Source organism: Thunnus albacares, chromosome 7, assembly GCF_914725855.1.
Source record: "Thunnus albacares chromosome 7, fThuAlb1.1, whole genome shotgun sequence".
Taxonomy (NCBI): Eukaryota; Metazoa; Chordata; class Actinopteri; order Scombriformes; family Scombridae; genus Thunnus; species Thunnus albacares.
The window spans coordinates 4,613,872-4,641,356 of record NC_058112.1 but is presented as its reverse complement, the minus strand read 5'-3'; the positions used below and the strand labels follow the sequence as shown (position 1 = coordinate 4,641,356).

The 27,485-nt window shown below is 40.1% G+C and overlaps 3 protein-coding genes across 4 annotated transcripts; all 3 read right to left on the bottom strand.

Moving 5' to 3' along the window:
• Nucleotides 1-338: 338 nt before the first annotated feature.
• Nucleotides 339-27,289, bottom strand: LOC122985249 (myosin heavy chain, fast skeletal muscle-like). Of its 2 annotated transcripts, XM_044355731.1 has the most exons (41): nt 27,241-27,289; nt 27,098-27,138; nt 26,591-26,812; nt 26,372-26,515; nt 26,113-26,269; nt 25,997-26,024; nt 25,812-25,917; nt 25,630-25,722; nt 25,476-25,539; nt 25,294-25,392; nt 25,095-25,198; nt 24,827-24,965; nt 24,574-24,692; nt 24,046-24,195; nt 23,785-23,955; nt 23,390-23,693; nt 23,189-23,253; nt 22,996-23,083; nt 22,763-22,880; nt 22,552-22,675; nt 22,092-22,228; nt 21,751-22,006; nt 21,406-21,648; nt 21,145-21,321; nt 20,909-21,054; nt 20,721-20,811; nt 20,228-20,617; nt 19,991-20,117; nt 19,779-19,897; nt 19,490-19,686; nt 19,139-19,322; nt 18,870-19,035; nt 18,640-18,764; nt 18,221-18,529; nt 17,920-18,123; nt 17,670-17,795; nt 17,405-17,575; nt 17,200-17,304; nt 17,016-17,111; nt 15,871-16,002; nt 15,552-15,650 (listed from the first exon to the last, which is right to left on the bottom strand). In XM_044355731.1, the coding sequence occupies exons 3-41, from the start codon at nt 26,795-26,797 to the stop codon at nt 15,633-15,635; spliced, it is 5,799 nt and encodes a 1,932-aa protein (XP_044211666.1). In that variant the 5' UTR covers nt 26,798-26,812; nt 27,098-27,138; nt 27,241-27,289; the 3' UTR covers nt 15,552-15,632. The 2 variants fall into 2 exon arrangements, with proteins under 2 accessions (XP_044211665.1, XP_044211666.1); XM_044355730.1 differs by lacking the exons at nt 15,552-15,650; nt 26,591-26,812; nt 27,098-27,138; nt 27,241-27,289 and adding an exon at nt 339-424.
• Nucleotides 495-7,965, bottom strand: LOC122985138 (myosin heavy chain, fast skeletal muscle-like). The gene is made up of 24 exons (XM_044355532.1): nt 7,880-7,965; nt 7,687-7,774; nt 7,454-7,571; nt 7,243-7,366; nt 6,783-6,919; nt 6,442-6,697; nt 6,097-6,339; nt 5,836-6,012; nt 5,600-5,745; nt 5,412-5,502; nt 4,919-5,308; nt 4,682-4,808; nt 4,471-4,589; nt 4,179-4,375; nt 3,825-4,008; nt 3,556-3,721; nt 3,326-3,450; nt 2,907-3,215; nt 2,606-2,809; nt 2,356-2,481; nt 2,091-2,261; nt 1,886-1,990; nt 1,702-1,797; nt 495-695 (listed from the first exon to the last, which is right to left on the bottom strand). Exons 1-24 carry the CDS (start codon nt 7,904-7,906, stop codon nt 495-497), a joined length of 3,927 nt encoding a protein of 1,308 aa, XP_044211467.1. The 5' UTR covers nt 7,907-7,965.
• LOC122985251 (myosin heavy chain, fast skeletal muscle-like) lies at nt 8,040-11,988 on the bottom strand. The gene is made up of 16 exons (XM_044355732.1): nt 11,938-11,988; nt 11,755-11,795; nt 11,282-11,503; nt 11,063-11,206; nt 10,804-10,960; nt 10,688-10,715; nt 10,503-10,608; nt 10,321-10,413; nt 10,167-10,230; nt 9,985-10,083; nt 9,786-9,889; nt 9,518-9,656; nt 9,265-9,383; nt 8,737-8,886; nt 8,476-8,646; nt 8,040-8,384 (listed from the first exon to the last, which is right to left on the bottom strand). Exons 3-16 carry the CDS (start codon nt 11,486-11,488, stop codon nt 8,055-8,057), a joined length of 1,911 nt encoding a protein of 636 aa, XP_044211667.1. The 5' UTR covers nt 11,489-11,503; nt 11,755-11,795; nt 11,938-11,988; the 3' UTR covers nt 8,040-8,054.
• Nucleotides 27,290-27,485: the final 196 nt, after the last annotated feature.

The window sequence follows — 27,485 nt, the reverse complement described above, 5'->3', positions numbered from 1 at the left end:
AGGGTGTTCCCAGCTGAAGTTGTATTAATTTCAATATAACCTAGATATACTTCAGGCCTCCTCCCACTTGTCTATGTCCAGTGAACCTCCAAAGCTCACTAGTCACCTAAACTATGTCAAACTTAAAATTGATTAATAGTTACATCAGATATGTATTGTATTTTTACTAATTTGGCTTGAAAATTATAGATTAAGCCTCAATAAAGGCTGACATCAATGACAGTGAGAATCAATATACCCCATAGCCAATCATATTGTTTGATGTCAGTGATCCCAGTCTGACACTTGCTATCCCTCAGGGGAAACAGTAAGAGAAAAAATGAGCAGACAGACAGCAATTTGAAGATAACAAGTAAAAAATTTACTTCTGCAGCATATGTATATGTATATCAGCCAGTCTGCTTTACTCAGCTGCCTCTTTTCCCTAAAAAGAAAGAAAGAAAACAGGGTTTGATCAGGTTCATTACGATCAGTTTTAACTAAGTTACTTTCTGTCAGATTAAATTTAAATCAAGTAGTATTTCAATTTGATTTGTCTTCAGTAAACAGAATTGTATATCTACCTTGCCAGAGTCACGGCTCTTTGCTCTCATCTTGTTGACCTGGGACTCTGCAATGTCTGCACGCTCCTCAGCCTCCTCAAGCTCATGCTGGATCTTCCTGCACTTGGACAGATGAACATTGGCCTGCTCCTCCTGGAATAGCACAGAGATATTTTAAAGGTACAGAAAACTATTGTTTTTTGTTCATAATAAAGAGTCCATAGTTAATTCCACATTGCCAGAGTCAATTTTTTTTAATAAAAGCTCATTACCCATTGTTGACATGTCTTGAAACTGATATGTCTCCTCAACCTGATTTAATACTAAATTATTTGCCTACCCTACCACAATGTCAGTCTTACTTTTAAGCATCAGTTATTCTGCTGTACTTTGCAGAAGCAGGGGAGAAGTTGATATATGCAGCAGAGCTTATTTGTGGTTCAAGGTCTCAGTCTAGTGAGGGGGAGCTATTTTGTAAAAAAAAAAAAAAACGAACTACCATAGGAAACTGAATCCCCAACCTCTGTGTCATTACACTTATTTTTGTTTCAAATGGATCAAAATTTTGGTAATTGATATAGTACTCAAGAATGATGGTGAGAATAGTAAGTAATAGTAAGTAATTAAGTATAAAAATGTTACAAACATTTTGTCTCTAGTTTACCAGGTTAGAACCTGGAAAGACAGCTGACAGGAGTAAAAAGACCCCACTGGGGCCAACATGGACTGGCAATCCGTGTTGACAGCAGGCTAATATATCGGGTTTCACCATTTGCAGCTTCAAGTAAACTCAAGATTGATTTACACTCTCTCCCAACCAAATAGTCATTGGTTGAATGGCATTTTGTGTAATACAGGCATCAGATTTTGAAAAGGAGGAAGAATGCATAGAAAAAAGAAATAATATCTCTGCTGCTCTGACTTTGTTAGTTTAGTTTGATCAATTAAAAGTGTATGTCGGTGGTATGATGCAGCGCTTATTGTGGTATAGTTATTGCCAATAGTTATTGTTAAGGCTAGTGGAACTAGATAAACAGTGATGTTGGCTGGACAACTCAGCGGGCCATTTGAATGTCCAAAAACACAATAAGTCTGCTTTGTGTAAAAAATAACTGACACACTATCAAGTTTTCAGTGTTGAAAATTAACATGTCCTTACCGCTTCCTCAGACTGCCTCTTGTAGGCCTTCACCTTGAGCTGCAACTTGTCAACCAAATCCTGCAGCCTGGTAATGTTTTTCTTGTCCTCTTCAGTCTGTTATAAAAAGTAAATTTGATATGTAAAAGGTGTCAAAATAACTCTTAGATTGAGTTGTACATGTTAAGTGTTAATGTGGCTGTACCTGGTAGGTGAGTTCCTTCACCCTCCTCTCATATTTGCGAACACCCTTAACAGCATCTGCTCCACGTCTTTGTTCAGCCTCAACCTCTGTCTCCAGCTCACGCACCTTTAAAAAAGCAGAAAATTCAGAAAATATTTAGAATGCATGCTTTATATGATTTCTTACATTTCTTCAACTGTGCATATTTGTAACATAACTGTCTTACCCTAGACTCGAGTTTCTGGAGCTGCTTCTTGCCACCCTTCATGGCCAGGTTCTCAGCCTCATCCAGGCGGTGCTGCAGGTCCTTAACAGCCACCTCCAGGTTCTTCTTCATCCTCTCCAGGTGAGCACTGGTGTCCTGCTCCTTCTTCAGCTCTTCAGCCATCATTGCAGCCTAGCATAGACAGCATAAAACATTTATTAGAAATATCTTGAAAAAGCACATCTTATTTTGATTTAAATTAAGAACAAATAAAATGTAAACCTACATCAGTGATGGCCTTCTTGGCCTTCTCCTCTGCATTCCTTGCTTCCTGAACAGTGTCATCCACTTCACTCTGGATCTGAACCAAGTCAGCCTCAAGCTTCTTCTTGGTGTTCAGAAGGCTTGTGTTCTAAAAGATAAAAAACATTGTCACTTCAGTCACCAAATGCCACTAAATAAAGTGAGTATACTCACTTATTTCAGAACTGTTTAGGTTTATGATTTATAGAAAAAATAATTGAAGAAATATTCACCTGAGTGTGCAGAAGTCCAACACGCTCACTGGCATCCACCAGCTCCTGCTCAGCAATTTTGCGGCCTCTCTCTGTCTGTTCCAGGGCAACTCTAAGTTCCTCAATTTCAGCCACCATGAGACCGTTTCTGCGTTCCACCATAGCAGCTTGTTCCTTGATGTCATCCTGGGCTCTGACAGCATCATCAAGGTGCAATTGTGCATCCTGGCGAAAAATCACAGGGAAATATTTACATCAATACCAAAAAGTAGATGCACTGACTGACTATAGTCCTTGCAACAATAACTTTGTATAACAATACCTTCAGCTGTGCCTGCACATTCCTCAACTGCTTCTGGGACTCAGCAGCCTGGCGATTGGCATGGCTCAGCTGAATCTCCATCTCGTTCAGATCTCCCTCCATCTTCTTCTTGATTCTCAGGGCATCGTTTCTGCTTCTGACCTCAGAATCCAGAGTGCTCTGCATGGAGTCAATCACCCTCTGGCTGTTCCTCTTGATCTGCTCCATCTCCTCATCTTTCTCTGCCAGCTTCCTGTCCACCTCACCTTTAATCTGGTTGAGCTCCAGCTGGACACGCAGGATCTTAGACTCTTCATGTTCCAGAGTGCCCTAATGATATCAGAAATTAAAATGTTCATCTCTGCCTTCATACTTTCTATAATGTATTCATCCATTATTTGAAATTCTGTTTCAGAACATCTCCCCGAAAATGTTTTTACCTCAGCCTCTTCAAGAGCTGTCTGGATCTCAGCCTTCTCTGTCTCCACCTGCTTCTTGGACTTCTCCAGCTCATGGATGCTCTTGCCAGTCTCACCAATCTGTTCAGTCAGATCTGAGATCTCCTCTGCAGAGAGATGTATGTGTTTAATGTTGATAAGCCTTAAAATGTAAAATATAAAATTGAAAATAATCTAACTATAGTTGCTAACACAATCTGGTAGGAACTCACGTTGCAGGTTCTTGTTTTCACGCTTCATGGTCTCCAGCTGATCCAGAGCTTCCTCATAAGAGTTCTTCATCTTGAACATCTCAGTGCTGAGAGAACGAGCCTCCTTCTGAGCTCCTTCAAGCTCTGCCTGACCCTCCTCATACTTTTGTTTCCACTCTGCCAACACCTAAATTGCACAATTTATACAGTAGGGTTACTTATTAATAAATACAATGACAAATAATTGTCATTGTCTTTGTTTTTTGGTCATACTAAATAAATGGTGGTACCTTGTCAAAGTTCCTCTGCTTCTTGTCCAGGTTGGCGGCCAGCCCATTAGCCCTCTCCACGTCAATCATGAGGTCCTCCACCTCACTCTGGAGCCTCTGTTTGGTTTTCTCCAGAGAAGCACACTTGGAGTTCACAGCCTCAATCTGCTCCTCAGCCTCCTGAAGGCGCTGGGCAAGCTTTTTCCTGTTAAAAACATGGGAATTTTGTTTCTCTGTCAAGGATTTATACAAGACTTTGTGAGTTTTTGAGTGTTTAAATGTGTGTTTAAATACAAGTATTGATTCAAATACTATTGTCAGTTGAGCTACACTCAACTAGACTTATGGCCAATTAATTGTTTAAATTTTACTCACTTGGCCTCCTCAAGCTCCTCAGTGCGCTGGATAGCATCAGTTTCATACTTAGTTCTCCACTGAGCCACCTCACTGTTGGCCTTGGACATTCCACGCTGCAGCTCAGCCTTGGCCTCCTGCTCCTCTTCAAACTGCTCCCTCAGCAGATCACAGTCATGGCGGGCTGATTGCAGTCCATGGGCAAGAGCATTCTTGGCCTGGTATCAGAAATATTATTGAATGTGCAAAATTTCTAAATAACAAGCATAAATACTATCCTTTTTACATTCTTATTTCAAGTGTTTTCTTTTACCTTAACCTCCTCTTCAATATGTCTCTTCAGCTCCTCAATCTGCTGTGTGAAGGCCTGTTTGCCTCTGGTCAGCTGGGAGACTAGAGCTTCTTTCTCTTCAATTTGACGGCCAAACTCACCTGGTGTGAAAATTGTCATTAAACATTACTTTATGTCCAATTCTCAGTTATACACTGCAGGTCACTGTAGTTGAATGCTGTTTCATACACACCATTTTCTGTCAGGAGACGTGCTTTCTGTGCACCCACATCATTGATTTGACGGAGATTTTCATCATTCTTGGTCTTCAGTTCACTAAGTTGGTCCTCAAGAGTACGGCACAGCTTTTCAAGATTTCCCTAATGAGGAAAGGTTTTCAGTATCACAGAACAGATTTTATTTATGATACTAGTTACTTGCTGTACTACTTAGGATATTAGCTTAAAACACAGTGTAATGTATTATGCACCTTTGCTTTAGCAACAGCCTCCATGTTGCTGGAGAGGTCATCAATCTCCATCTTGTATTCACTCTTTTCCTTCTCAAGCTTCTGCTTGACACGCTGGAGGTTGTCGATCTGCTCACCCAGCTCAGCAACGCTGTCAGCCTGCTTCTTGCGCAGAGCAGCAGCAGTGGCCTCATGCTGCAGGGTGGCCTCTTCAAGGTCACGGCGGACCTTCTGGAACTCAGCCTCGCGCTTCTTGTTCATCTCAATCTGAGCAGCAGTGGCTCCACCGGCCTCCTCCAGCCTCTCACTGATCTCCTCAAGTTCCCTGGAGAGATCAGCTCTCTGCTTCTCAACCTTGGCACGAGCAGCACGCTCAGCCTCAATCTCCTCCTCCAGTTCCTCAATACGGGCCTGTTGAATGTAGATGTGTTGTCTTTCAGTAAACTTTCACTTTTAAAACATACAGTAGGAAATGTACAGAGAAATATTTTATGTAACACTGTATGTGAGTCACCTGAAGCTCCTTGATCTTCTTCTGAAGCTGAGCGCCCATTGACTGCTCATCCTCAATCTTGCTAAGGAGCTGACTAGTTTCAAAGTCCTTCCTGTGAAAATAAAAGAGTGCATAGTAAGACTTTATCCATGCTGTTGGCCATGTCTAGAAACCTTATCATTGTTTTAGTATGAAAACAATTATTTTACTTTTTAATTTTCTCCTCAGACTGCTGTTTGTCGTTCTCAAGATCCATGATAGATTCCTGGGCCAGTTTCAGATCACCCTCAAGCTTTCTCTTGGCTCTCTCCAGGTCCATACGCAGCTTCTTCTCTTGCTCCAAAGAACCCTCAAGCTGCACATTAATACGTAGTTAGTTATATGTATATAGTGTGTAATTATCATGTTCAAGAAGAACCTTGTTTTTTCAATCTAAGTGACTTACATCATCCACTTGCTGCTCAAGCTTGGTCTTTGACTTGGTCAGTGAGTTGACTTTGTCCTCCTCAGCTTGCAGGTCATCAAGAGTCTGCTGATGAGCCTCCTGAAGGGCTTTCTTCTCCTTGGTCAGCTTAGCAATGCTCTCATCCTGAGAGGCCATCTCCTCAGTCAGATTCTTCACCTAAGTTTGCAAGAAAGATGTTGTTATCAATCGTTAACTTTGATAATGTTACTTGATCTGCTATATATAGTAATATTTACAAACCTTGTTCTCAGTGGCATGTTTCTCCTTTTCCACTTTGGCCAAGGTCAGCTCCAGGTCATCAATATCCTTCTTGAGCTCAGAGCATTCATCCTCCAGCTTTCTCTTCTTGCCAGTAAGCTCAGCATTGATTTCCTCTTCATCCTCCAGTCTCTCAGTTGTCTCTTTGAGTTTGGCCTCCAGCTGAATCTTACTCTTGATAAGTCCCTCACATCTCTCCTCAGCATCTGACAGATTCTCTGATTCCTAGTTCACATTGGGAAAAAGGTGTGAGCACTTCAACAGTTTACAGACACAAACTGAAAAAAGGGTTAGGGGTTAGCTGCAGTTCTTTTGGTGTCTACGTACAGATGCTACTTGCAGCTGCAGATCGTTCTTCTCCTGCAGGAGAGACACCATCTTTTCCTCCAGTTCCTTCTTCTTGGCCAGAGCGGTAGCCAAGTCTTTTTCCATCTTCTCATAGTTCTCCTTCATCTGCATCAGCTCCTTCTCAGTTTCAGCACTCTTCAGCAGAGGCTTGATCTTGTAGTACACCTTCATCCATGGCCAGTGTTTGACATTCATGAATGAACGTACGTTGTACTGGATTGTAAAGACGGCATCCCTGCGCACAAAAAGTTGCTGTTATGGACAATGTTGTGAATTTTTCATACCATGACTGTGTGTAGGATTAACTGTTTTAAACATGCCTCCTTTCCATCATCTTCACAAACTCCCTTCTCATGAGGAACCCACGGCAGATAGCCTGAGTCATGGTAACAAGATTTGCCAGCTTTTCATCTCTCATTTCCTCAAGGGTACCCAGCAGACCAGCCTTGAAGAACACCTAAACAAATAGAAAATTACAAATGAATGTTTGCACAATAAAGTTAAACATTGAAACTGGGATGAACTCAGAGTTCACACCTCACACTATGTAAAACAAAGAAAGAGGATTTTAACCTACATAACCTTTCAAAATATGTTTTCATGAATGGCCCCATCCTGGGGGCTCTGGATCTAAACCAACGATTAATCACTTTTTCCCTCACCCATTGTCCTACTTTGCACTAAATTCATTAAAATTGGGTTAGTAACATAAAACAAACTGAGCAACTCAACCTCCTTTGTAAGCATGCCAAGGTAAAATAAGGAAAGCGAAGTGCTTACCTTGGTGTGTCCAAATCTGTACTGGTCATGATCAATATCGATTGAACCAAGCAGCTTCTCTGCAGCCTTCTTGTTGTCAATGAACTGGCCCTCAGGGATGACGCTGGCATTCAGTACCTTGTACCTTTTCATTAGAGAGTTAATGGTCAATGTAAGGACTTTGTAGTTTTTGTCAAATATTAGAAGATGTTAAGAACATATTCATTGATACCTCTGCTTGAAGTCACCGTAGAGGATTCTGCTGGGGAAACCTTTTCTGCAGATTCTGATACCCTCCAGCACACCGTTACACCTGAGCTGGTGGATGACCAGGAAGTTCTCCATCAGACCTGTAAGAAAGACATAATCACTTATTCATTTTTTGAATAGTTATTTTCCTTGTTAAAGCAGCACAAAATTATGTAAACCATACCAAGAAGATTTAAGATTACATTATCTATGTACCTGGAGTCTTTGACTCATTGGGAATCAGACAGCGCACAAAGTGAGGATGGGTGCTCCTCAAGTTAGTCATCAGCTTGCCCAAGTTCTCCTGTAGATCCAAAACAGTAAATCTTGTCATAAAATGTAACACATGTGAGTTTGAGTATAAACTGAAAGATGATGTTATGCCTAGGTTTGCAATGTTAAACCTTACCCTAAACTGTGAAGACACAGTCTGCATAGAACCACCCTTCTTCTTGCCTCCCTTCTTTCCGGTATCTGTTGATAATTTTAAGTAGAAAACATTTTGTTAGAAAGAGACTTCATATTTCCATGAACACATTCTACAGTTAGTTAAAATACACAGTATCTGCAACCTTAAATATGTTTTAGTTTACTGTTGTTAATGTCATACCCTCAGCAACAGCAGGAGGATACAGAAGAGCCAAAAGTTTAACTGAGGACTTCTGGTACAGCTGCAGGACAGACTCATTCAGTGGGTCCTTGTTCTTGTCAAGCCAGCCACAGATATTGTAGTCCACAGTACCAGCATAGTGCACCAGGGAGAAGTGGGCCTCAGCCTTGCCCTTGGCTGGCTTTGGCTTCTCAAATGCTTTATTTTTGCCAAGATGCTGGTCATACAGCTTGTTCTTGAAGGATGTGTCCGTGGCCTTGGGGAACATGCACTCCTCTTCAAGGATGGAGAAGATGCCCATGGGCTGTAAAAAAGTGGGAAGAAGTTTGTCATTAAAGGAATACATGAAGTTGTATTAATAACAATTATATAGAATCACAAAACTAAGTGCTTACCTTTTCAATCAGCTCAATACAGGCAGCCAAGTCCATGCCAAAGTCAATGAACTCCCAGATAATGCCCTCCTTCTTGTACTCTTCTTGCTCCAGCACAAACATGTGGTGGTTGAAGAACTGCTGCAATTTCTCATTGGTGAAGTTAATGCACAGCTGTTCCAATGTGTTGAACTGTGAGGGAGAAAGGATTAGGGTGATCAATAGAAATCAATAAAAATACCTTGTCATAAACAAATCAGCTTTGTTAGGAATGAACCTTACATCAAAGATTTCAAAGCCAGCAATATCCAGGACACCAATGAAGAACTGCCTGGGCTGTTTAGTGTCCAACATCTGGTTGATACGGATGACCATCCACAAGAACATCCTCTCATAGATAGACTTTGCAAGGGCAGTCACTGAGTTCAGCACCTGAAAAAAGAAGAGAGAAAAGATATGATTTTTTTATTCAAATCAGTCAGCTATTCTGTAATATACTGAATTACTGATAGTCTGAACTTCTTCTAATGACAGAAATGAGACAAAAGAATGAAATACAACAATATAGCCTAATTCATATCAATTTCATATTTTTCTTGGAATACTTTTCCATTAGTGCATTTTTATGATACAAAGAATTTATCAAAAGTAGAACTAACTTGCATACCGCATGTTACAAATCTGTGAGGGACTAACAAAACTTTGCCAGGTTTTCCCTAATAAAGTTTCTGCTGAATAACTTCATTGGTGCTAACTTGACTCTGTTTTAACATAAATATAACTTGTAAATTAATAGAAGAAGTTGATTACCTGAGGTACAGTCTGTCCCTTGGTGACAAACTCATTTCCGACCTTCACTCTGGGATAGCACAGAGCCTTCAGCATGTCAGCGGAGTTTAGACCCAACAAGTAAGCAACCTTGTCAGCATCTGAAAATAGTTTTATAGTTAATAATACAGTATGTGACAGAGATTGTCGGTAATGACATAACAGAAACCAGTCTGGTAAAGGACCTTACCACTTTTCTCAAGCTATTCAATTTGAGATAACACTCAATACTCACCCTCTGTGCCATCAGGCTCAGCCTGCTCCTCACGCTGCTTCTGCTTGAACTTCATGTTACCATGGTGGATGACAGCACCAGTCATTTTATAGATGCTCATCTTCTCCTCATTACTGAAGCCCAGGATATCAATAGCATTCTGTGTGCAAAGGAGGTGTCCATATGAAACACATACACTTAATAAAATGCGATTATTTAAAAAACTTGTTTTTATGTTGCATTTAATACATAAAATATTTTAACATATTTTGAAGATGAGATCACTTACATCGGTGGCATCCAGCTCCTCTTTGTCATCAATGCTGGCCACTGTGATCTGACCCATGCTGATCATGGGGAAGTCATAGGGGTTGGTTGAAATGAGTGACATTTCTGGAGATCAAAAAAGGGTGAAATGTTCATCATATTATGTTTCATATTAATAATATAAGTAAGTCTAACATTGTATAACGACTCAGTCTGCTTACCAATCAGCTCAGGCTTGTGGTTGGTCATCATCTGGTAGAAGATGTGGTAGCCTCTCTCATCAGGAAGCTGGAATGTCACTCTAGACTTCTCCAGCAGATCTACAAATGTTGTTCATAAGTCACAATTTGGCCAACTTTCAGTCTAAGTTATATGTATTTAGTTATAAGAATTTGTGACTTACATGTCTCAATATCAGCACTAGCCAATTTGCCAGATGTTCCAAAATGGATTCTGATGAATTTACCCTGTTTGGAACAAAGGAACATTTAACGTTCTTCCACCTGGGCAATGTGCAACAAGACCTTTCTCATGTGAAGAAATCGCTCCATACTTACAAAACGAGAAGAGTTGTCATTTCTCACAGTTTTGGCATTACCATAGGCCTCCAGCAAGGGATTGGCTGCAATAATCTGATCCTCCAGTGACCCCTACAATCCAGGATTAGAGTTGATATCAGCAAAGGACTGTATTTTTTCTCCTGGAAACATATTCTATAATTTTAGGAATGTTAACATACCTGCATCTTTCCTGTGTCCTTCTTCTTGTCTCCACCAACTGAGATTGTTGCAAAGTACTGGATGACACGCTTGGTGTTCACAGTCTTTCCAGCACCAGATTCTCCACTGGATATAGACACAGACTCATAAGAATTTGATCAAGATATTTGATTATATTGTAAAGTTCAACAAATGTAACACTTACGTGATCAAGACAGACTGGTTCTCCCTATCTGTAAAAATGAAAAACAAAGCGATTAACTGTATTTCTGCAAAAGAAACCTCTCTGTACTGATAAATTCTACATTGTTAAGGACATACCACAAAGCATGAACTGATAAGCGTTGTCAGAGACAGAGAAGATGTGGGGTGGAGCCTCCATACGCTTCTTGCCTCTATAGGCACTTACAACTTCAGCATCGTACACTGGGAGCCACTTGTAGGGGTTCACAGTGGCGCAGAACAACCCAGAGTAGGTCTGAAAGTGATCATGGAGACAGTACAGTTAACTTCATGTTTTCTACAAGCACTGTAGAGTAATTTTCAATATTTCTATTTGCTCAGTATCAGATTGTCTTACGTAGATCATCCATGCTGCATAACGCTCTTTAAGGTTATACAAGACAGAGGCTTCATTGAGATGGGTCATCATGACCATGTCCTCAATTTTGTCGAATTTGGGAGGGTTCATTGGACAGACGTCATCTTCTTTAACTGTCTTCTCCTGGAACAGGACATTGTTCACAATGAGAACTGATCACATTTATCTCCCATTTGAGTCAGACTGTATGATACCAACCTCCTCTGTGTCCAGGACTTTGACGGTGACTTTGCCACCCTCTTTCTTGAGTATTGTTGCCTTCAGGTACAGCTCTTTGGCATCGGCCACATAGCAGGCTGTCTTGGCATCAAATGGTTTGCTTTGAGCCTCAATTCTCTCCTTCTCTGGTTTACGGAGATAAATGGCAGCTTTGCCATAAATGGCCATTTCCGCGTCTGTACTCATGGTGGCAGCTGTTGTCTGTGAGGTAATTACAAAGAAGAGTGAGTTTTGTCTTACAACTTCTTCAGTGCTCAAGTCTGAACAGCCCTGAATAATCAAGTTCAACTAAATAATTAACAGACAAGTGATTTCATCATAGCTCATTCAAAATTATTTTCTAGACAGTGATGAGAAGTGATAATATTAACAGTATGGACAGACCAAAACTGTAACTGCATGAATTGTTTCACATATCTACAAATTATAAAATAGTGGAAAGTTTTTCATACCTGACCCTCTCTCTTTCAAAAGTCTGTTATATTCCACAATCCTGTTGAAAACATATCACATATTTGTAGTTCAAAATTAAAGGTCTGCTCAACAAATGTATTAATAATAATTAATATTTAAATGTTTTAAATAAGGAATATCTTCAAATTCTCCTAAGCACAGCACATAGAAGATATACTTACCACAAGCAGGTGTCTTCAAGGGTCCTGTACCACAGACTGACATGCTGTCTTGGACTCCTTATATTGAATCCAGTTTGCTTACACAGCGAAGGTTAAATCTGGGACACATGCCAAGTATGGTGTGGGTAACACTAAAAGCAGACATCCATCCATCTGTTGCTAGTGTATACCCTTTATGTTTTAGATGTCAATCAGTAAAGGCAGCTCCAGTTCCTTTCTAAATATTTTTTCATGAGTTTTTAAAAAAAATAACAACTTAAAACTTTTTTTTTCATAACATGACAATACATCATAATAGACAAGGGTAGGAATGAAGGTTTATTTTTTATATGACATTATATAGCCTAAGGAGGCTATATAACCATTTTTATTAATATTGGGATCTCCAAATAGCTTCTTATCATATCCTGTGGCCTTGGCCATGATTAAGACTTTGTCTATCAGATTGCATTTCAGCCACATTTTCCAGTTCTTGTCACACATGGCACAGGTGTTTTCAGGCTCCAATTCTATTTTCTGCCTTTCCAAACATAACTTCGTAGAAAGGCTTTTCCCTATTATGACGCAGCCCAGTGGCACATTACATCATTATTATTCATGACTATTGTAAGTTTTGCACATATGAATCTCATCTTTTTCAAATGCTGAAATATTCTCTTTGAGTATTTGTCAAATAGTAATAATTCCATGTCTTGAGATTCCAAGACATGTTCTCCTGATGTACCCAATAGTGCAGGATGGGAAAGAAACCCCATCACTTTTTGCAATTCCAAGCTGCCAAACTCATAGTTGGATTGATGTGCTTACGAGAGGGGATACCTTGAATTGTATGATATATAATAGCTGTGACTCAGGGTCGTTATTGGAATCCATTGTTGCTGCTATGAATCCAAAGTCACAACAGCTGTTGTTGTCTTTCACCAAATAGTGACATCAAAGTTTTTCAGTGGCAACATTCAAGCTTATACGTGGTGGATATACTGTTGGGGAGTGAAAATGTTTGCATATTGGAAGTTTGCTCACTAGTTTCCTTCAGCATTGTTTTTGTGTAAACTGTATAAGGAATGAATGTTACTTTGGCCACTTATTAGGAGCTTTACAAACAGCTTATATGTATGCTATACAAACACAATATGCATAGTTCATGTTGTAGCCTATCATTTTGAAGAAAGCTGAGTTTTGTATATTAAGTTTGATTAATTGTGTTTTATATAGCTCTGATTGAAATGTAATATTTGTTTCTTAGAGGAAACAATGTGGTGAAAATGACAGTCATTTAAGACCATTAATATATTAAAAAGAGCCTTTCTTAATTGCACTTTTCCCCTATCTGTTCACTTTAAGAAGTTGTTTCTCAGCCTTTTCGTGTCACTTCATTCCTAGGTCCCATAATTTTCATGGATTACTGAGTCCAGATCTATCAATGTGGTGAGTTCATAATTTTATTACATTATTTTTCTGTTCAATTTTTATGAGCATGCAAGGGAGCTCTTACTGACTTCTCATTCTGCTTATTATTCAGCCTGGTGATGTTTTTCTTCAGTTTGTAGTATAAAGTGTACATGCAAGTTTGAATATTTTCACTGATAACCACGTTGGATTTATTTGATGCATTTTTTTGTATTAAATATCAATGTATTTGTAGGTTAGTTCAACCTCCTCACCTTTAACTGCATCTGCTGCTCCAAATCTCTTATCTTTAAAACTCAACCTCTAATTATTTAGTTTCTGAATGTGCTTCTTGCCGCCCTTTACTTCTCATCCCCATCCAGGCAGTGCTGCAGGTCCTCAGCAGCAACTTCCAGGTTCTTCTTCATTATCTCCAGGTGAGTTTCATATTAAATACAGGACAAATGAAATTTAAACCTATTTTAGTGATTTCCCTCTTTGCCCACTCTGCATGCCTTGCTTCCTGCACAGTGTCTACCTCACAACCTGGCTAGCCTCAGGCCTCTTTTTGTATCCATTATCTCCAGGTGATTTTCATGTAAAATAGAGAACAAATGAAATTTAAACCTATGTTAGTTGTGAAGGAACTGTCAGGAGACCGGGTTGTCTTATGCAGGAACATTTATTGAAGCTCAATCAAGGACAGAGTTACATTACGAGTGAAAACACTATGCAGTGCCACTCAATTCTGCAGTCTACTTCCTAAAAGAGTATTTAAACCCCTCACCAAACCCTTAACCTTACTATGTGTCCAAATAAGGTTATTCTTTACTCATCTATGCCTCTACTGGGTATTGAACACTAAACAGGACACTATGTTGACTAAAGTCAACTGAAGTCATGTAGTCTGTACACTGGTCACATGATATCCATTCTAAGTGAGGCCAGTCTGACCGTCTGCACAAAGCACAGCATATCGCCACCCAAACTTTATAACTGTAGGAGACAGCCAGCCTTATCAAGACAGCTGCCTATCCCAGTCAATGTCAGTAGGGAGAGATATGCATCACTCTGAAAGAGACAGGTCATGACCTACTGCTCCCAGGATAGAAGATGACCAGAGAATGACCCAGGGAACACAAATTTTTCCCCCACATTAGTGATTTCTGTTTTTGCCCTCTCTGCATACCTTTCTTCCTGCACACAACCTGGCCAGCCTCAAGCCTCTTATTTGTCTGAAGAGAATTTATTACTTGATTTGTGACTTATTGACGAAATGTGTACATGAGTCCAGAAGTTCCCGAATTTAGGCCTGAATTTAGTGATTGAGACCATGATGATTTGCCCTCTCTGCATACCCTGCTTCCTGCACACAACCTGGCCAGCCTCAAGCCTCTTATTTGTATTCAGATCATCACGTGTCTGAGGAGAATTTATTACTTGATTTGTGAATTATTGACGAAATGTGTACATGAGTCCAGAAGTTCCCGAATTTAGGCCTGAATTTAGTGATTGAGACCATAATGATTTGTTGAAAAAAAATCTATTGAAACAGTATTTCATGAGAGAAGTTTACACTTTTTGAATAAGAGTCTACTGAAGCCAGGGACATTTTGAAGCCATCACCTAGTGGCCGTCAGTGGTATTGCACTTTAAGGGACTTTTGCATTGGCTTCAATTTCAAGCCCTGGTTTGAAGAAGAGCGGAAGAATTATGACCAAAAAATAGCATAAAAATCCAGGTCCAGGCACTCAAGGTAGGTTTGAAAAATAGAAGGCCTTTATTTCAATGGGCTAGAGTCATTAAAAAACACACCAAAGCGTGTCGGCTTGCACCTTCTTCAGGGTCTGGTGTCACACACACTTCCATGAGCACCGGTAGTTTGAGGGACACCAGCAGCGCTCCTGTTACTTCTCTCTTTCAAGCCCTGGTTGTTGCCACTTCTACCGGACCTTATAGGATGGCAGAGCAGCTCCTTCTGCTGTTTGGATAGCAGATAATTGCCAATCATTCTCCCCACTGTAATTATGTGGTGGTAGCTGGTCAATTTTAACTTTAAAATATCTCAGACCCATACATCAAAAACATTATGCAGCATACTTTATGCTGTAGCCAGCCATTCTAATAAATATAGTAGAATTTTGTTTAACTTTGTCACAGATGATCCAAATTACACGTTTGCTATATCTCAGGACACATTGAGATCAAAATAACACAAACAGCAATTTAAGATGAAAAAACTGTTTTATTGTGGTATATTTCACATCATATTATATGATTAGAATCAGCCCATCAGGTGGAGTGCTTTATTCTGCCTCTTTTCCCTGTGAAAATGTAAAACAAAAAATCAACACATAATTACATACAAACATTACATACTCTACATACATATAGAGATTTTTTGTTGGTGGTTAATTTTATTAAGCATAAGGCAATCATGGTAATTTTTTCATTCATGATTTATAAAGCAAACATCTGCTCTAAACTGTTGCACAAGAGGGAATTTCATTTGATTTGTTCTTCATGAAACGTTTATATATCTACCTTGCCGGAGTCACGGCTCTTTGCTCTCATCTTGTTGACCTGGGACTCTGCAATGTCTGCACGCTCCTCAGCCTCCTCAAGCTCATGCTGGATCTTCCTGCACTTGGACAGATGAACATTGGCCTGCTCCTCCTGGAATAGCACAAATATATTTTAAAGGTATAGAAAACTATTGTTTTTTGTTCATAATAAAGAGTCCATAGTTAATTCCACATTGCCAGAGTCAATTTTTTTTAATAAAAGCTCATTACCCATTGTTGACATGTCTTGAAACTGATATGTCTCCTCAACCTGATTTAATACTAAATTATTTGCCTACCCTACCACAGTGTCAGTCTTACTTTTAAGCATCAGTTATTCTGCTGTACTTTGCAGAAGCAGGGGAGAAGTTGATATATGCAGCAGAGCTTATTTGTGGTTCAAGGTCTCAGTCTAGTGAGGGGGAGCTATTTTGTAAAAAAAAAAAAAAACGAACTACCATAGGAAACTGAATCCCCAACCTCTGTGTCATTACACTTATTTTTGTTTCAAATGAATCAAAATTTTGGTAATTGATATAGTACTCAAGAATGATGGTGAGAATAGTAAGTAATAGTAAGTAATTAAGTATAAAAATGTTACAAACATTTTGTCTCTAGTTTACCAGGTTAGAACCTGGAAAGACAGCTGACAGGAGTAAAAAGACCCCACTGGGGCCAACATGGACTGGCAATCCGTGTTGACAGCAGGCTAATATATCGGGTTTCACCATTTGCAGCTTCAAATAAACTCAAGATTGATTTACACTCTCTCCCAACCAAATAGTCATTGGTTGAATGGCATTTTGTGTAATACAGGCATCAGATTTTGAAAAGGAGGAAGAATGCATAGAAAAAAAGAAATAATTTCTCTGGGTCTGCTGCTCTGACTTTGTTAGTTTAGTTTTATCAATTAAAAGTGTATGTCGGTGGTATGATGCAGCGCTTATTGTGGTATAGTTATTGCCAATAGTTGTTGTTAAGGCTAGTGAAACTAGATAAACAGTGATGTTGGCTGGACAACTCAGCGGGCCATTTGAATGTCCAAAAACACAATAAGTCTGCTTTGTGTGAAAAATAACTGACACACTATCAAGTTTTCAGTGTTGAAAATTAACATGTCCTTACCGCTTCCTCAGACTGCCTCTTGTAGGCCTTCACCTTGAGCTGTAACTTGTCAACCAAATCCTGCAGCCTGGTAATGTTTTTCTTGTCCTCCTCAGTCTGTTATAAAAAGTAAATTTGATGTATAAATATTATCAGAATAACTGTTAGATTGAGTTGTACATGTTAAGTGTTAATGTGGCTGTACCTGGTAGGTGAGTTCCTTCACCCTCCTCTCATATTTGCGAACACCCTTAACAGCATCTGCTCCACGTCTTTGTTCAGCCTCAACCTCTGTCTCCAGCTCACGCACCTTCAAAAAAGCAGAAAATTCAGAAAATATTTAGAATGCATGCTTTATATGATTTCTTACATTTCTTCAACTGTGCATATTTGTAACATAACTGTCTTACCCTAGACTCGAGTTTCTGGAGCTGCTTCTTGCCACCCTTCATGGCCAGGTTCTCAGCCTCATCCAGGCGGTGCTGCAGGTCCTTAACAGCCACCTCCAGGTTCTTCTTCATCCTCTCCAGGTGAGCACTGGTGTCCTGCTCCTTCTTCAGCTCTTCAGCCATCATTGCAGCCTAGCGCAGACAGCATAAAACATTTATTAGAAATATCTTGAAAAAGCACATCTTACTTTGATTTAAATTAAGAACAAATAAAATGTAAACCTACATCAGTGATGGCCTTCTTGGCCTTCTCCTCTGCATTCCTTGCTTCCTGAACAGTGTCATCCACTTCACTCTGGATCTGAACCAAGTCAGCCTCAAGCTTCTTCTTAGTGTTCAGAAGGCTTGTGTTCTAAAAGATAAAAAATATTGTCACTTCAGTCATCAAATGCCACTAAATAAAGTGAGTATACTCACTTATTTCAGAACTGTTTAGGTTTATTATTTATAGAAAAAATAATTGAAGAAATATTCACCTGAGTGTGCAGAAGTCCAACACGCTCACTGGCATCCACCAGCTCCTGCTCAGCAATTTTGCGGCCTCTCTCTGTCTGTTCCAGGGCAACTCTAAGTTCCTCAATTTCAGCCACCATGAGACCGTTTCTGCGTTCCACCATAGCAGCTTGTTCCTTGATGTCATCCTGGGCTCTGACAGCATCATCAAGGTGCAATTGTGCATCCTGGCGAAAAATCACAGGGAAATATTTACATCAATACCAAAAAGTAGATGCACTGACTGACTATAGTCCATGCAACAATAACTTTGTATAACAATACCTTCAGCTGTGCCTGCACATTCCTCAACTGCTTCTGGGACTCAGCAGCCTGGCGATTGGCATGGCTCAGCTGAATCTCCATCTCGTTCAGATCTCCCTCCATCTTCTTCTTGATTCTCAGGGCATCATTTCTGCTCCTGACCTCAGAATCCAGAGTGCTCTGCATGGAGTCAATCACCCTCTGGCTGTTCCTCTTGATCTGCTCCATCTCCTCATCTTTCTCTGCCAGCTTCCTGTCCACCTCACCTTTAATCTGGTTGAGCTCCAGCTGGACGCGCAGGATCTTAGACTCTTCATGTTCAAGAGTGCCCTAATGATATCAGAAATTAAAATGTTCATCTCTGCCTTCATACTTTCTATAATGTATTCATCCATTATTTGAAATTCCATTTCAGAAGATCTCCCCGAAAATGTTTTTACCTCAGCCTCTTCAAGAGCTGTCTGGATCTCAGCCTTCTCTGTCTCCACCTGCTTCTTGGACTTCTCCAGCTCATGGATGCTCTTGCCAGTCTCACCAATCTGTTCAGTCAGATCTGAGATCTCCTCTGCAGAGAGATGTATGTGTTTAATGTTGATAAGCCTTAAAATGTAAAATATAAAATTGAAAATAATCTAACTATAGTTGCTAACACAATCTGGTAGGAACTCACGTTGCAGGTTCTTGTTTTCACGCTTCATGGTCTCCAGGTGATCCAGAGCTTCCTCGTAAGAGTTCTTCATCTTGAACATCTCAGTGCTGAGAGAACGAGCCTCCTTCTGAGCTCCTTCAAGCTCTGCCTGACCCTCCTCATACTTTTGTTTCCACTCTGCCAACACCTAAATTGCACAATTTATACAGTAGGGTTACTTATTAATAAATACAATGACAAATAATTGTCATTGTCTTTGTTTTTTGGTCATACTAAATAAATGGTGGTACCTTGTCAAAGTTCCTCTGCTTCTTGTCCAGGTTGGCGGCCAGCCCATTAGCCCTCTCCACGTCAATCATGAGGTCCTCCACCTCACTCTGGAGCCTCTGTTTGGTTTTCTCCAGAGAAGCACACTTGGAGTTCACAGCCTCAATCTGCTCCTCAGCCTCCTGAAGGCGCTGGGCAAGCTTTTTCCTGTTAAAAACATGGGAATTTTGTTTCTCTGTCAAGGATTTACACAAGACTCTGTGAGTTTTGTGAGTGTTTAAATGTGTTTAAAGTATTGATTCAAATACTATTGTCAGTTGAGCTACACTATGATGCTAACCTTGTGGCCAATCAATTGTTTAAATTTTACTCACTTGGCCTCCTCAAGCTCCTCAGTGCGCTGGATAGCATCAGTTTCATACTTAGTTCTCCACTGAGCCACCTCACTGTTGGCCTTGGACATTCCACGCTGCAGCTCAGCCTTGGCCTCCTGCTCCTCTTCAAACTGCTCCCTCAGCAGATCACAGTCATGGCGGGCTGATTGCAGTCCATGGGCAAGAGCATTCTTGGCCTGGTATCAGAAATATTATTGAATATGCAAAATTTCTAAATAACTAGTATAAATAATACCCTTTTTACACTCTTATTTCAAGTTTCTTTTACCTTAACCTCCTCTTCAATATGTCTCTTCAGCTCCTCAATCTGCTGTGTGAAGGCCTGTTTGCCTCTGGTCAGCTGGGAGACTAGAGCTTCTTTCTCTTCAATTTGACGGCCAAACTCACCTGGTGTGAAAATTGTCATTAAACATTACTTTATGTCCAATTTCTCAGTTATACACTGCAGATCACTGTAGTTGAATGCTGTTTCATACACACCATTTTCTGTCAGAAGACGTGCTTTCTGTGCACCCACATCATTGATTTGACGAAGATTTTCATCATTCTTGGTCTTCAGTTCACTAAGTTGGTCCTCAAGAGTACGGCACAGCTTTTCAAGATTTCCCTAATGAGGAAAGGTTTTCAGTATCACAGAACAGATTTTATTTATGATACTAGTTACTTGCTGTACTACTTTGGATATTAGCTTAAAACACAGTGTAATGTATTATGCACCTTTGCTTTAGCAACAGCCTCCATGTTGCTGGAGAGGTCATCAATCTCCATCTTGTATTCACTCTTTTCCTTCTCAAGCTTCTGCTTGACACGCTGGAGGTTGTCGATCTGCTCACCCAGCTCAGCAACGCTGTCAGCCTGCTTCTTGCGCAGAGCAGCAGCAGTGGCCTCATGCTGCAGGGTGGCTTCCTCAAGGTCACGACGGACCTTCTGGAACTCAGCCTCGCGCTTCTTGTTCATCTCAATCTGAGCAGCAGTGGCACCACCGGCCTCCTCCAGCCTCTCACTGATCTCCTCAAGTTCCCTGGAGAGATCAGCTCTCTGCTTCTCAACCTTGGCACGAGCAGCACGCTCAGCCTCAATCTCCTCCTCCAGTTCCTCAATACGGGCCTGTTGAATGTAGATGTGTTGTCTTTCAGTAAACTTTCACTTTTAAAACATACAGTAGGAAATGTACAGAGAAATATTTTATGTAACACTGTATGTGAGTCACCTGAAGCTCCTTGATCTTCTTCTGAAGCTGAGCGCCCATTGACTGCTCATCCTCAATCTTGCTAAGGAGCTGACTAGTTTCAAAGTCCTTCCTGTGAAAATAAAAGAGTGCATAGTAAGACTTTATCCATGCTGTTGGCCATGTCTAGAAACCTTATCATTGTTTTAGTATGAAAACAATTATTTTACTTTTTAATTTTCTCCTCAGACTGCTGTTTGTCGTTCTCAAGATCCATGATAGATTCCTGGGCCAGTTTCAGATCACCCTCAAGCTTTCTCTTGGCTCTCTCCAGGTCCATACGCAGCTTCTTCTCTTGCTCCAAAGAACCCTCAAGCTGCACATTAATACGTAGTTAGTTATATGTATATAGTGTGTAATTATCATGTTCAAGAAGAACCTTGTTTTTTCAATCTAAGTGACTTACATCATCCACTTGCTGCTCAAGCTTGGTCTTTGACTTGGTCAGTGAGTTGACTTTGTCCTCCTCAGCTTGCAGGTCATCAAGAGTCTGCTGATGAGCCTCCTGAAGGGCTTTCTTCTCCTTGGTCAGCTTAGCAATGCTCTCATCCTGAGAGGCCATCTCCTCAGTCAGATTCTTCACCTAAGTTTGCAAGAAAGATGTTGTTATCAATCGTTAACTTTGATAATGTTACTTGATCTGCTATATATAGTAATATTTACAAACCTTGTTCTCAGTGGCATGTTTCTCCTTTTCCACTTTGGCCAAGGTCAGCTCCAGGTCATCAATATCCTTCTTGAGCTCAGAGCATTCATCCTCCAGCTTTCTCTTCTTGCCAGTAAGCTCAGCATTGATTTCCTCTTCATCCTCCAGTCTCTCAGTTGTCTCTTTGAGTTTGGCCTCCAGCTGAATCTTACTCTTGATAAGTCCCTCACATCTCTCCTCAGCGTCTGACAGATTCTCTGATTCCTAGTTCACATTGGGAAAAAGGTGTGAGCACTTCAACAGTTTACAGACACAAACTGAAAAAAGGGTTAGGGGTTAGCTGCAGTTCTTTTGGTGTCTACGTACAGATGCTACTTGCAGCTGCAGATCGTTCTTCTCCTGCAGGAGAGACACCATCTTTTCCTCCAGTTCCTTCTTCTTGGCCAGAGCGGTAGCCAAGTCTTTTTCCATCTTCTCATAGTTCTCCTTCATCTGCATCAGCTCCTTCTCAGTTTCAGCACTCTTCAGCAGAGGCTTGATCTTGTAGTACACCTTCATCCATGGCCAGTGTTTGACATTCATGAATGAACGTACGTTGTACTGGATTGTAAAGACGGCATCCCTGCGCACAAAAAGTTGCTGTTATGGACAATGTTGTGAATTTTTCATACCATGACTGTGTGTAGGATTAACTGTTTTAAACATGCCTCCTTTCCATCATCTTCACAAACTCCCTTCTCATGAGGAACCCACGGCAGATAGCCTGAGTCATGGTAACAAGATTTGCCAGCTTTTCATCTCTCATTTCCTCAAGGGTACCCAGCAGACCAGCCTTGAAGAACACCTAAACAAATAGAAAATTACAAATGAATGTTTGCACAATAAAGTTAAACATTGAAACTGGGATGAACTCAGAGTTCACACCTCACACTATGTAAAACAAAGAAAGAGGATTTTAACCTACATAACCTTTCAAAATATGTTTTCATGAATGGCCCCATCCTGGGGGCTCTGGATCTAAACCAACAATTAATCACTTTTTCCCTCACCCATTGTCCTACTTTGCACTAAATTCATTAAAATTGGGTTAGTAACATAAAACAAACTGAGCAACTCAACCTCCTTTGTAAGCATGCCAAGGTAAAATAAGGAAAGCGAAGTGCTTACCTTGGTGTGTCCAAATCTGTACTGGTCATGATCAATATCGATTGAACCAAGCAGCTTCTCTGCAGCCTTCTTGTTGTCAATGAACTGGCCCTCAGGGATGACGCTGGCATTCAGTACCTTGTACCTTTTCATTAGAGAGTTAATGGTCAATGTAAGGACTTTGTAGTTTTTGTCAAATATTAGAAGATGTTAAGAACATATTCATTGATACCTCTGCTTGAAGTCACCGTAGAGGATTCTGCTGGGGAAACCTTTTCTGCAGATTCTGATACCCTCCAGCACACCGTTACACCTGAGCTGGTGGATGACCAGGAAGTTCTCCATCAGACCTGTAAGAAAGACATAATCACTTATTCATTTTTTGAATAGTTATTTTCCTTGTTAAAGCAGCACAAAATTATGTAAACCATACCAAGAAGATTTAAGATTACATTATCTATGTACCTGGAGTCTTTGACTCATTGGGAATCAGACAGCGCACAAAGTGAGGATGGGTGCTCCTCAAGTTAGTCATCAGCTTGCCCAAGTTCTCCTGTAGATCCAAAACAGTAAATCTTGTCATAAAATGTAACACATGTGAGTTTGAGTATAAACTGAAATATGATGTTATGCCTAGGTTTGCAATGTTAAACCTTACCCTAAACTGTGAAGACACAGTCTGCATAGAACCACCCTTCTTCTTGCCTCCCTTCTTTCCGGTATCTGTTGATAATTTTAAGTAGAAAACATTTTGTTAGAAAGAGACTTCATATTTCCATGAACACATTCTACAGTTAGTTAAAATACACAGTATCTGCAACCTTAAATATGTTTTAGTTTACTGTTGTTAATTTCATACCCTCAGCAGCAGCAGGAGGATACAGAAGAGCCAAAAGTTTAACTGAGGACTTCTGGTACAGCTGCAGGACAGACTCATTCAGTGGGTCCTTGTTCTTGTCAAGCCAGCCACAGATATTGTAGTCCACAGTACCAGCATAGTGCACCAGGGAGAAGTGGGCCTCAGCCTTGCCCTTGGCTGGCTTTGGCTTCTCAAATGCTTTATTTTTGCCAAGATGCTGGTCATACAGCTTGTTCTTGAAGGATGTGTCCGTGGCCTTGGGGAACATGCACTCCTCTTCAAGGATGGAGAAGATGCCCATGGGCTGTAAAAAAGTGGGAAGAAGTTTGTCATTAAAGGAATACATGAAGTTGTATTAATAACAATTATATAGAATCACAAAACTAAGTGCTTACCTTTTCAATCAGCTCAATACAGGCAGCCAAGTCCATGCCAAAGTCAATGAACTCCCAGATAATGCCCTCCTTCTTGTACTCTTCTTGCTCCAGCACAAACATGTGGTGGTTGAAGAACTGCTGCAATTTCTCATTGGTGAAGTTAATGCACAGCTGTTCCAATGTGTTGAACTGTGAGGGAGAAAGGATTAGGGTGATCAATAGAAATCAATAAAAATACCTTGTCATAAACAAATCAGCTTTGTTAGGAATGAACCTTACATCAAAGATTTCAAAGCCAGCAATATCCAGGACACCAATGAAGAACTGCCTGGGCTGTTTAGTGTCCAACATCTGGTTGATACGGATGACCATCCACAAGAACATCCTCTCATAGATAGACTTTGCAAGGGCAGTCACTGAGTTCAGCACCTGAAAAAAGAACAGAGAAAAGATATGATTTTTTTATTCAAATCAGTCAGCTATTCTGTAATATACTGAATTACTGATAGTCTGAACTTCTTCTAATGACAGAAATGAGACAAAAGAATGAAATACAACAATATAGCCTAATTCATATCAATTTCATATTTTTCTTGGAATACTTTTCCATTAGTGCATTTTTATGATACAAAGAATTTATCAAAAGTAGAACTAACTTGCATACTGCATGTTACAAATCTGTGAGGGACTAACAAAACTTTGCCAGGTTTTCCCTAATAAAGTTTCTGCTGAATAACTTCATTGGGGCTAACTTGACTCTGTTTTAACATAAATATAACTTGTAAATTAATAGAAGAAGTTGATTACCTGAGGTACAGTCTGTCCCTTGGTGACAAACTCATTTCCGACCTTCACTCTGGGATAGCACAGAGCCTTCAGCATGTCAGCGGAGTTTAGACCCAACAAGTAAGCAACCTTGTCAGCATCTGAAAATAGTTTTATAGTTAATAATACAGTATGTGACAGAGATTGTCGGTAATGACATAACAGAAACCAGTCTGGTAAAGGACCTTACCACTTTTCTCAAGCTATTCAATTTGAGATAACACTCAATACTCACCCTCTGTGCCATCAGGCTCAGCCTGCTCCTCACGCTGCTTCTGCTTGAACTTCATGTTACCATGGTGGATGACAGCACCAGTCATTTTATAGATGCTCATCTTCTCCTCATTACTGAAGCCCAGGATATCAATAGCATTCTGTGTGCAAAGGAGGTGTCCATATGAAACACATACTCTTAATAAAATGTGATTATTTAAAAAACTTGTTTTTATGTTGCATTTAATACATAAAATATTTTAACATATTTTGAAGATGAGATCACTTACATCGGTGGCATCCAGCTCTTCTTTGTCATCAATGCTGGCCACTGTGATCTGACCCATGCTGATCATGGGGAAGTCATAGGGGTTGGTTGAAATGAGTGACATTTCTGGAGATCAAAAAAGGGTGAAATGTTCATCATATTATGTTTCATATTAATAATATAAGTAAGTCTAACATTGTATAACGACTCAGTCTGCTTACCAATCAGCTCAGGCTTGTGGTTGGTCATCATCTGGTAGAAGATGTGGTAGCCTCTCTCATCAGGAAGCTGGAATGTCACTCTAGACTTCTCCAGCAGATCTACAAATGTTGTTCATGAGTCACAATTTGGCCAACTTTCAGTCTAAGTTATATGTATTTAGTTATAAGAATTTGTGACTTACATGTCTCAATATCAGCACTAGCCAATTTGCCAGATGTTCCAAAATGGATTCTGATGAATTTACCCTGTTTGGAACAAAGGAACATTTAACGTTCTTCCACCTGGGCAATGTGCAACAAGACCTTTCTCATGTGAAGAAATCGCTCCATACTTACAAAACGAGAAGAGTTGTCATTTCTCACAGTTTTGGCATTACCATAGGCCTCCAGCAAGGGATTGGCTGCAATAATCTGATCCTCCAGTGACCCCTACAATCCAGGATTAGAGTTGATATCAGCAAAGGACTGTATTTTTTCTCCTGGAAACATATTCTATAATTTTAGGAATGTTAACATACCTGCATCTTTCCTGTGTCCTTCTTCTTGTCTCCACCAACTGAGATTGTTGCAAAGTACTGGATGACACGCTTGGTGTTCACAGTCTTTCCAGCACCAGATTCTCCACTGGATATAGACACAGACTCATAAGAATTTGATCAAGATATTTGATTATATTGTAAAGTTCAACAAATGTAACACTTACGTGATCAAGACAGACTGGTTCTCCCTATCTGTAAAAATGAAAAACAAAGCGATTAACTGTATTTCTGCAAAAGAAACCTCTCTGTACTGATAAATTCTACATTGTTAAGGACATACCACAAAGCATGAACTGATAAGCGTTGTCAGAGACAGAGAAGATGTGGGGTGGAGCCTCCATACGCTTCTTGCCTCTATAGGCACTTACAACTTCAGCATCGTACACTGGGAGCCACTTGTAGGGGTTCACAGTGGCGCAGAACAACCCAGAGTAGGTCTGAAAGTGATCATGGAGACATTACAGTTAACTTCATGTTTTCTACAAGCACTGTAGAGTAATTTTCAATATTTCTATTTGCTCAGTATCAGATTGTCTTACGTAGATCATCCATGCTGCATAACGCTCTTTAAGGTTATACAAGACAGAGGCTTCATTGAGATGGGTCATCATGACCATGTCCTCAATTTTGTCGAATTTGGGAGGGTTCATTGGACAGACGTCATCTTCTTTAACTGTCCTCTCCTGGAACAGGACATTGTTCACAATGAGAACTGATCACATTTATCTCCCATTTGAGTCAGACTGTATGATACCAACCTCCTCTGTGTCCAGGACTTTGACGGTGACTTTGCCACCCTCTTTCTTGAGTATTGTTGCCTTCAGGTACAGCTCTTTGGCATCGGCCACATAGCAGGCTGTCTTGGCATCAAATGGTTTGCTTTGAGCCTCAATTCTCTCCTTCTCTGGTTTACGGAGATAAATGGCAGCTTTGCCATAAATGGCCATTTCCGCGTCTGTACTCATGGTGGCAGCTGTTGTCTGTGAGGTAATTACAAAGAAGAGTGAGTTTTGTCTTACAACTTCTTCAGTGCTCAAGTCTGAACAGCCCTGAATAATCAAGTTCAACTAAATAATTAACAGACAAGTGATTTCATCATAGCTCATTCAAAATTATTTTCTAGACAGTGATGTTATAATGTTATAATTATAATAATATTAACAGTAACCTCAGTTTTCAAAAACAGATGAAACAAAATTGTCACAGGATGAATTATTTCACATAAAATATCTACAAATTATAAAATAGTAGAAAGTTGTTCATACCTGACCCTCTCTCTTTCAAAAGTCTGTTATATTCCACAATCCTGTTGAAAACATATTACATATTTGTAGTTTGAAAGGAAAGGTTCGCTCAATAAACATATTAATGAGATAAAAGATATGCTTCAGATAGAAGATATGCTTACCACAAGCAGGTGTCTTCAAGGGTCCTGTACCACACACTGACATGCTGTCTTGGACTCCTTATATTGAATCCAGTTTGCTTACACAGCAAAGGTTAAATCTGGGACACATGCCAAATGTGGTGTGGGTAACACTAAGAGCAGACATCTTATACATGTGTTCCTAGTGTATACCCCTTATGTTTTTGATTTTAATCAGTAAAGGCAGTTCCAGTGCCTTCCTAAATATGTTTTGACCAAATTAAGTG

Bases quoted from the DNA above. Each gene is read 5' to 3' on its own strand.
- LOC122985138 (XM_044355532.1), bottom strand. From the start codon at position 7,906: ATGCAGACTGTGTCTTCACAGTTTAGG. The intron at 4,809-4,918 runs GTGCATAATACA...TTTCCTCATTAG, and splicing joins AGGCTGTTGCTAAAGCAAAG to GGAAATCTTGAAAAGCTGTG. The intron at 2,262-2,355 runs GTAGGTTTACAT...TGTCTATGCTAG, and splicing joins CCAAGAAGGCCATCACTGAT to GCTGCAATGATGGCTGAAGA.
- LOC122985251 (XM_044355732.1), bottom strand. From the start codon at position 11,488: ATGAGTACAGACGCGGAAATGGCCATTTATGGCAAAGCTGCCATTTAT. The intron at 9,657-9,785 runs GTAAGTGATCTC...CTTTGCACACAG, and splicing joins AGGAGCTGGATGCCACCGAT to AATGCTATTGATATCCTGGG. The intron at 8,385-8,475 runs GTAAGCACTTAG...ACTTTTTTACAG, and splicing joins GTATTGAGCTGATTGAAAAG to CCCATGGGCATCTTCTCCAT.
- LOC122985249 (XM_044355731.1), bottom strand. From the start codon at position 26,797: ATGAGTACAGACGCGGAAATGGCCATTTATGGCAAAGCTGCCATTTAT. The intron at 26,025-26,112 runs GTATGTCCTTAA...TCATTTTTACAG, and splicing joins TTATCAGTTCATGCTTTGTG to ATAGGGAGAACCAGTCTGTC. The intron at 19,898-19,990 runs GTGTGTATGAAA...TTTTCACACCAG, and splicing joins ACGTCTTCTGACAGAAAATG to GTGAGTTTGGCCGTCAAATT.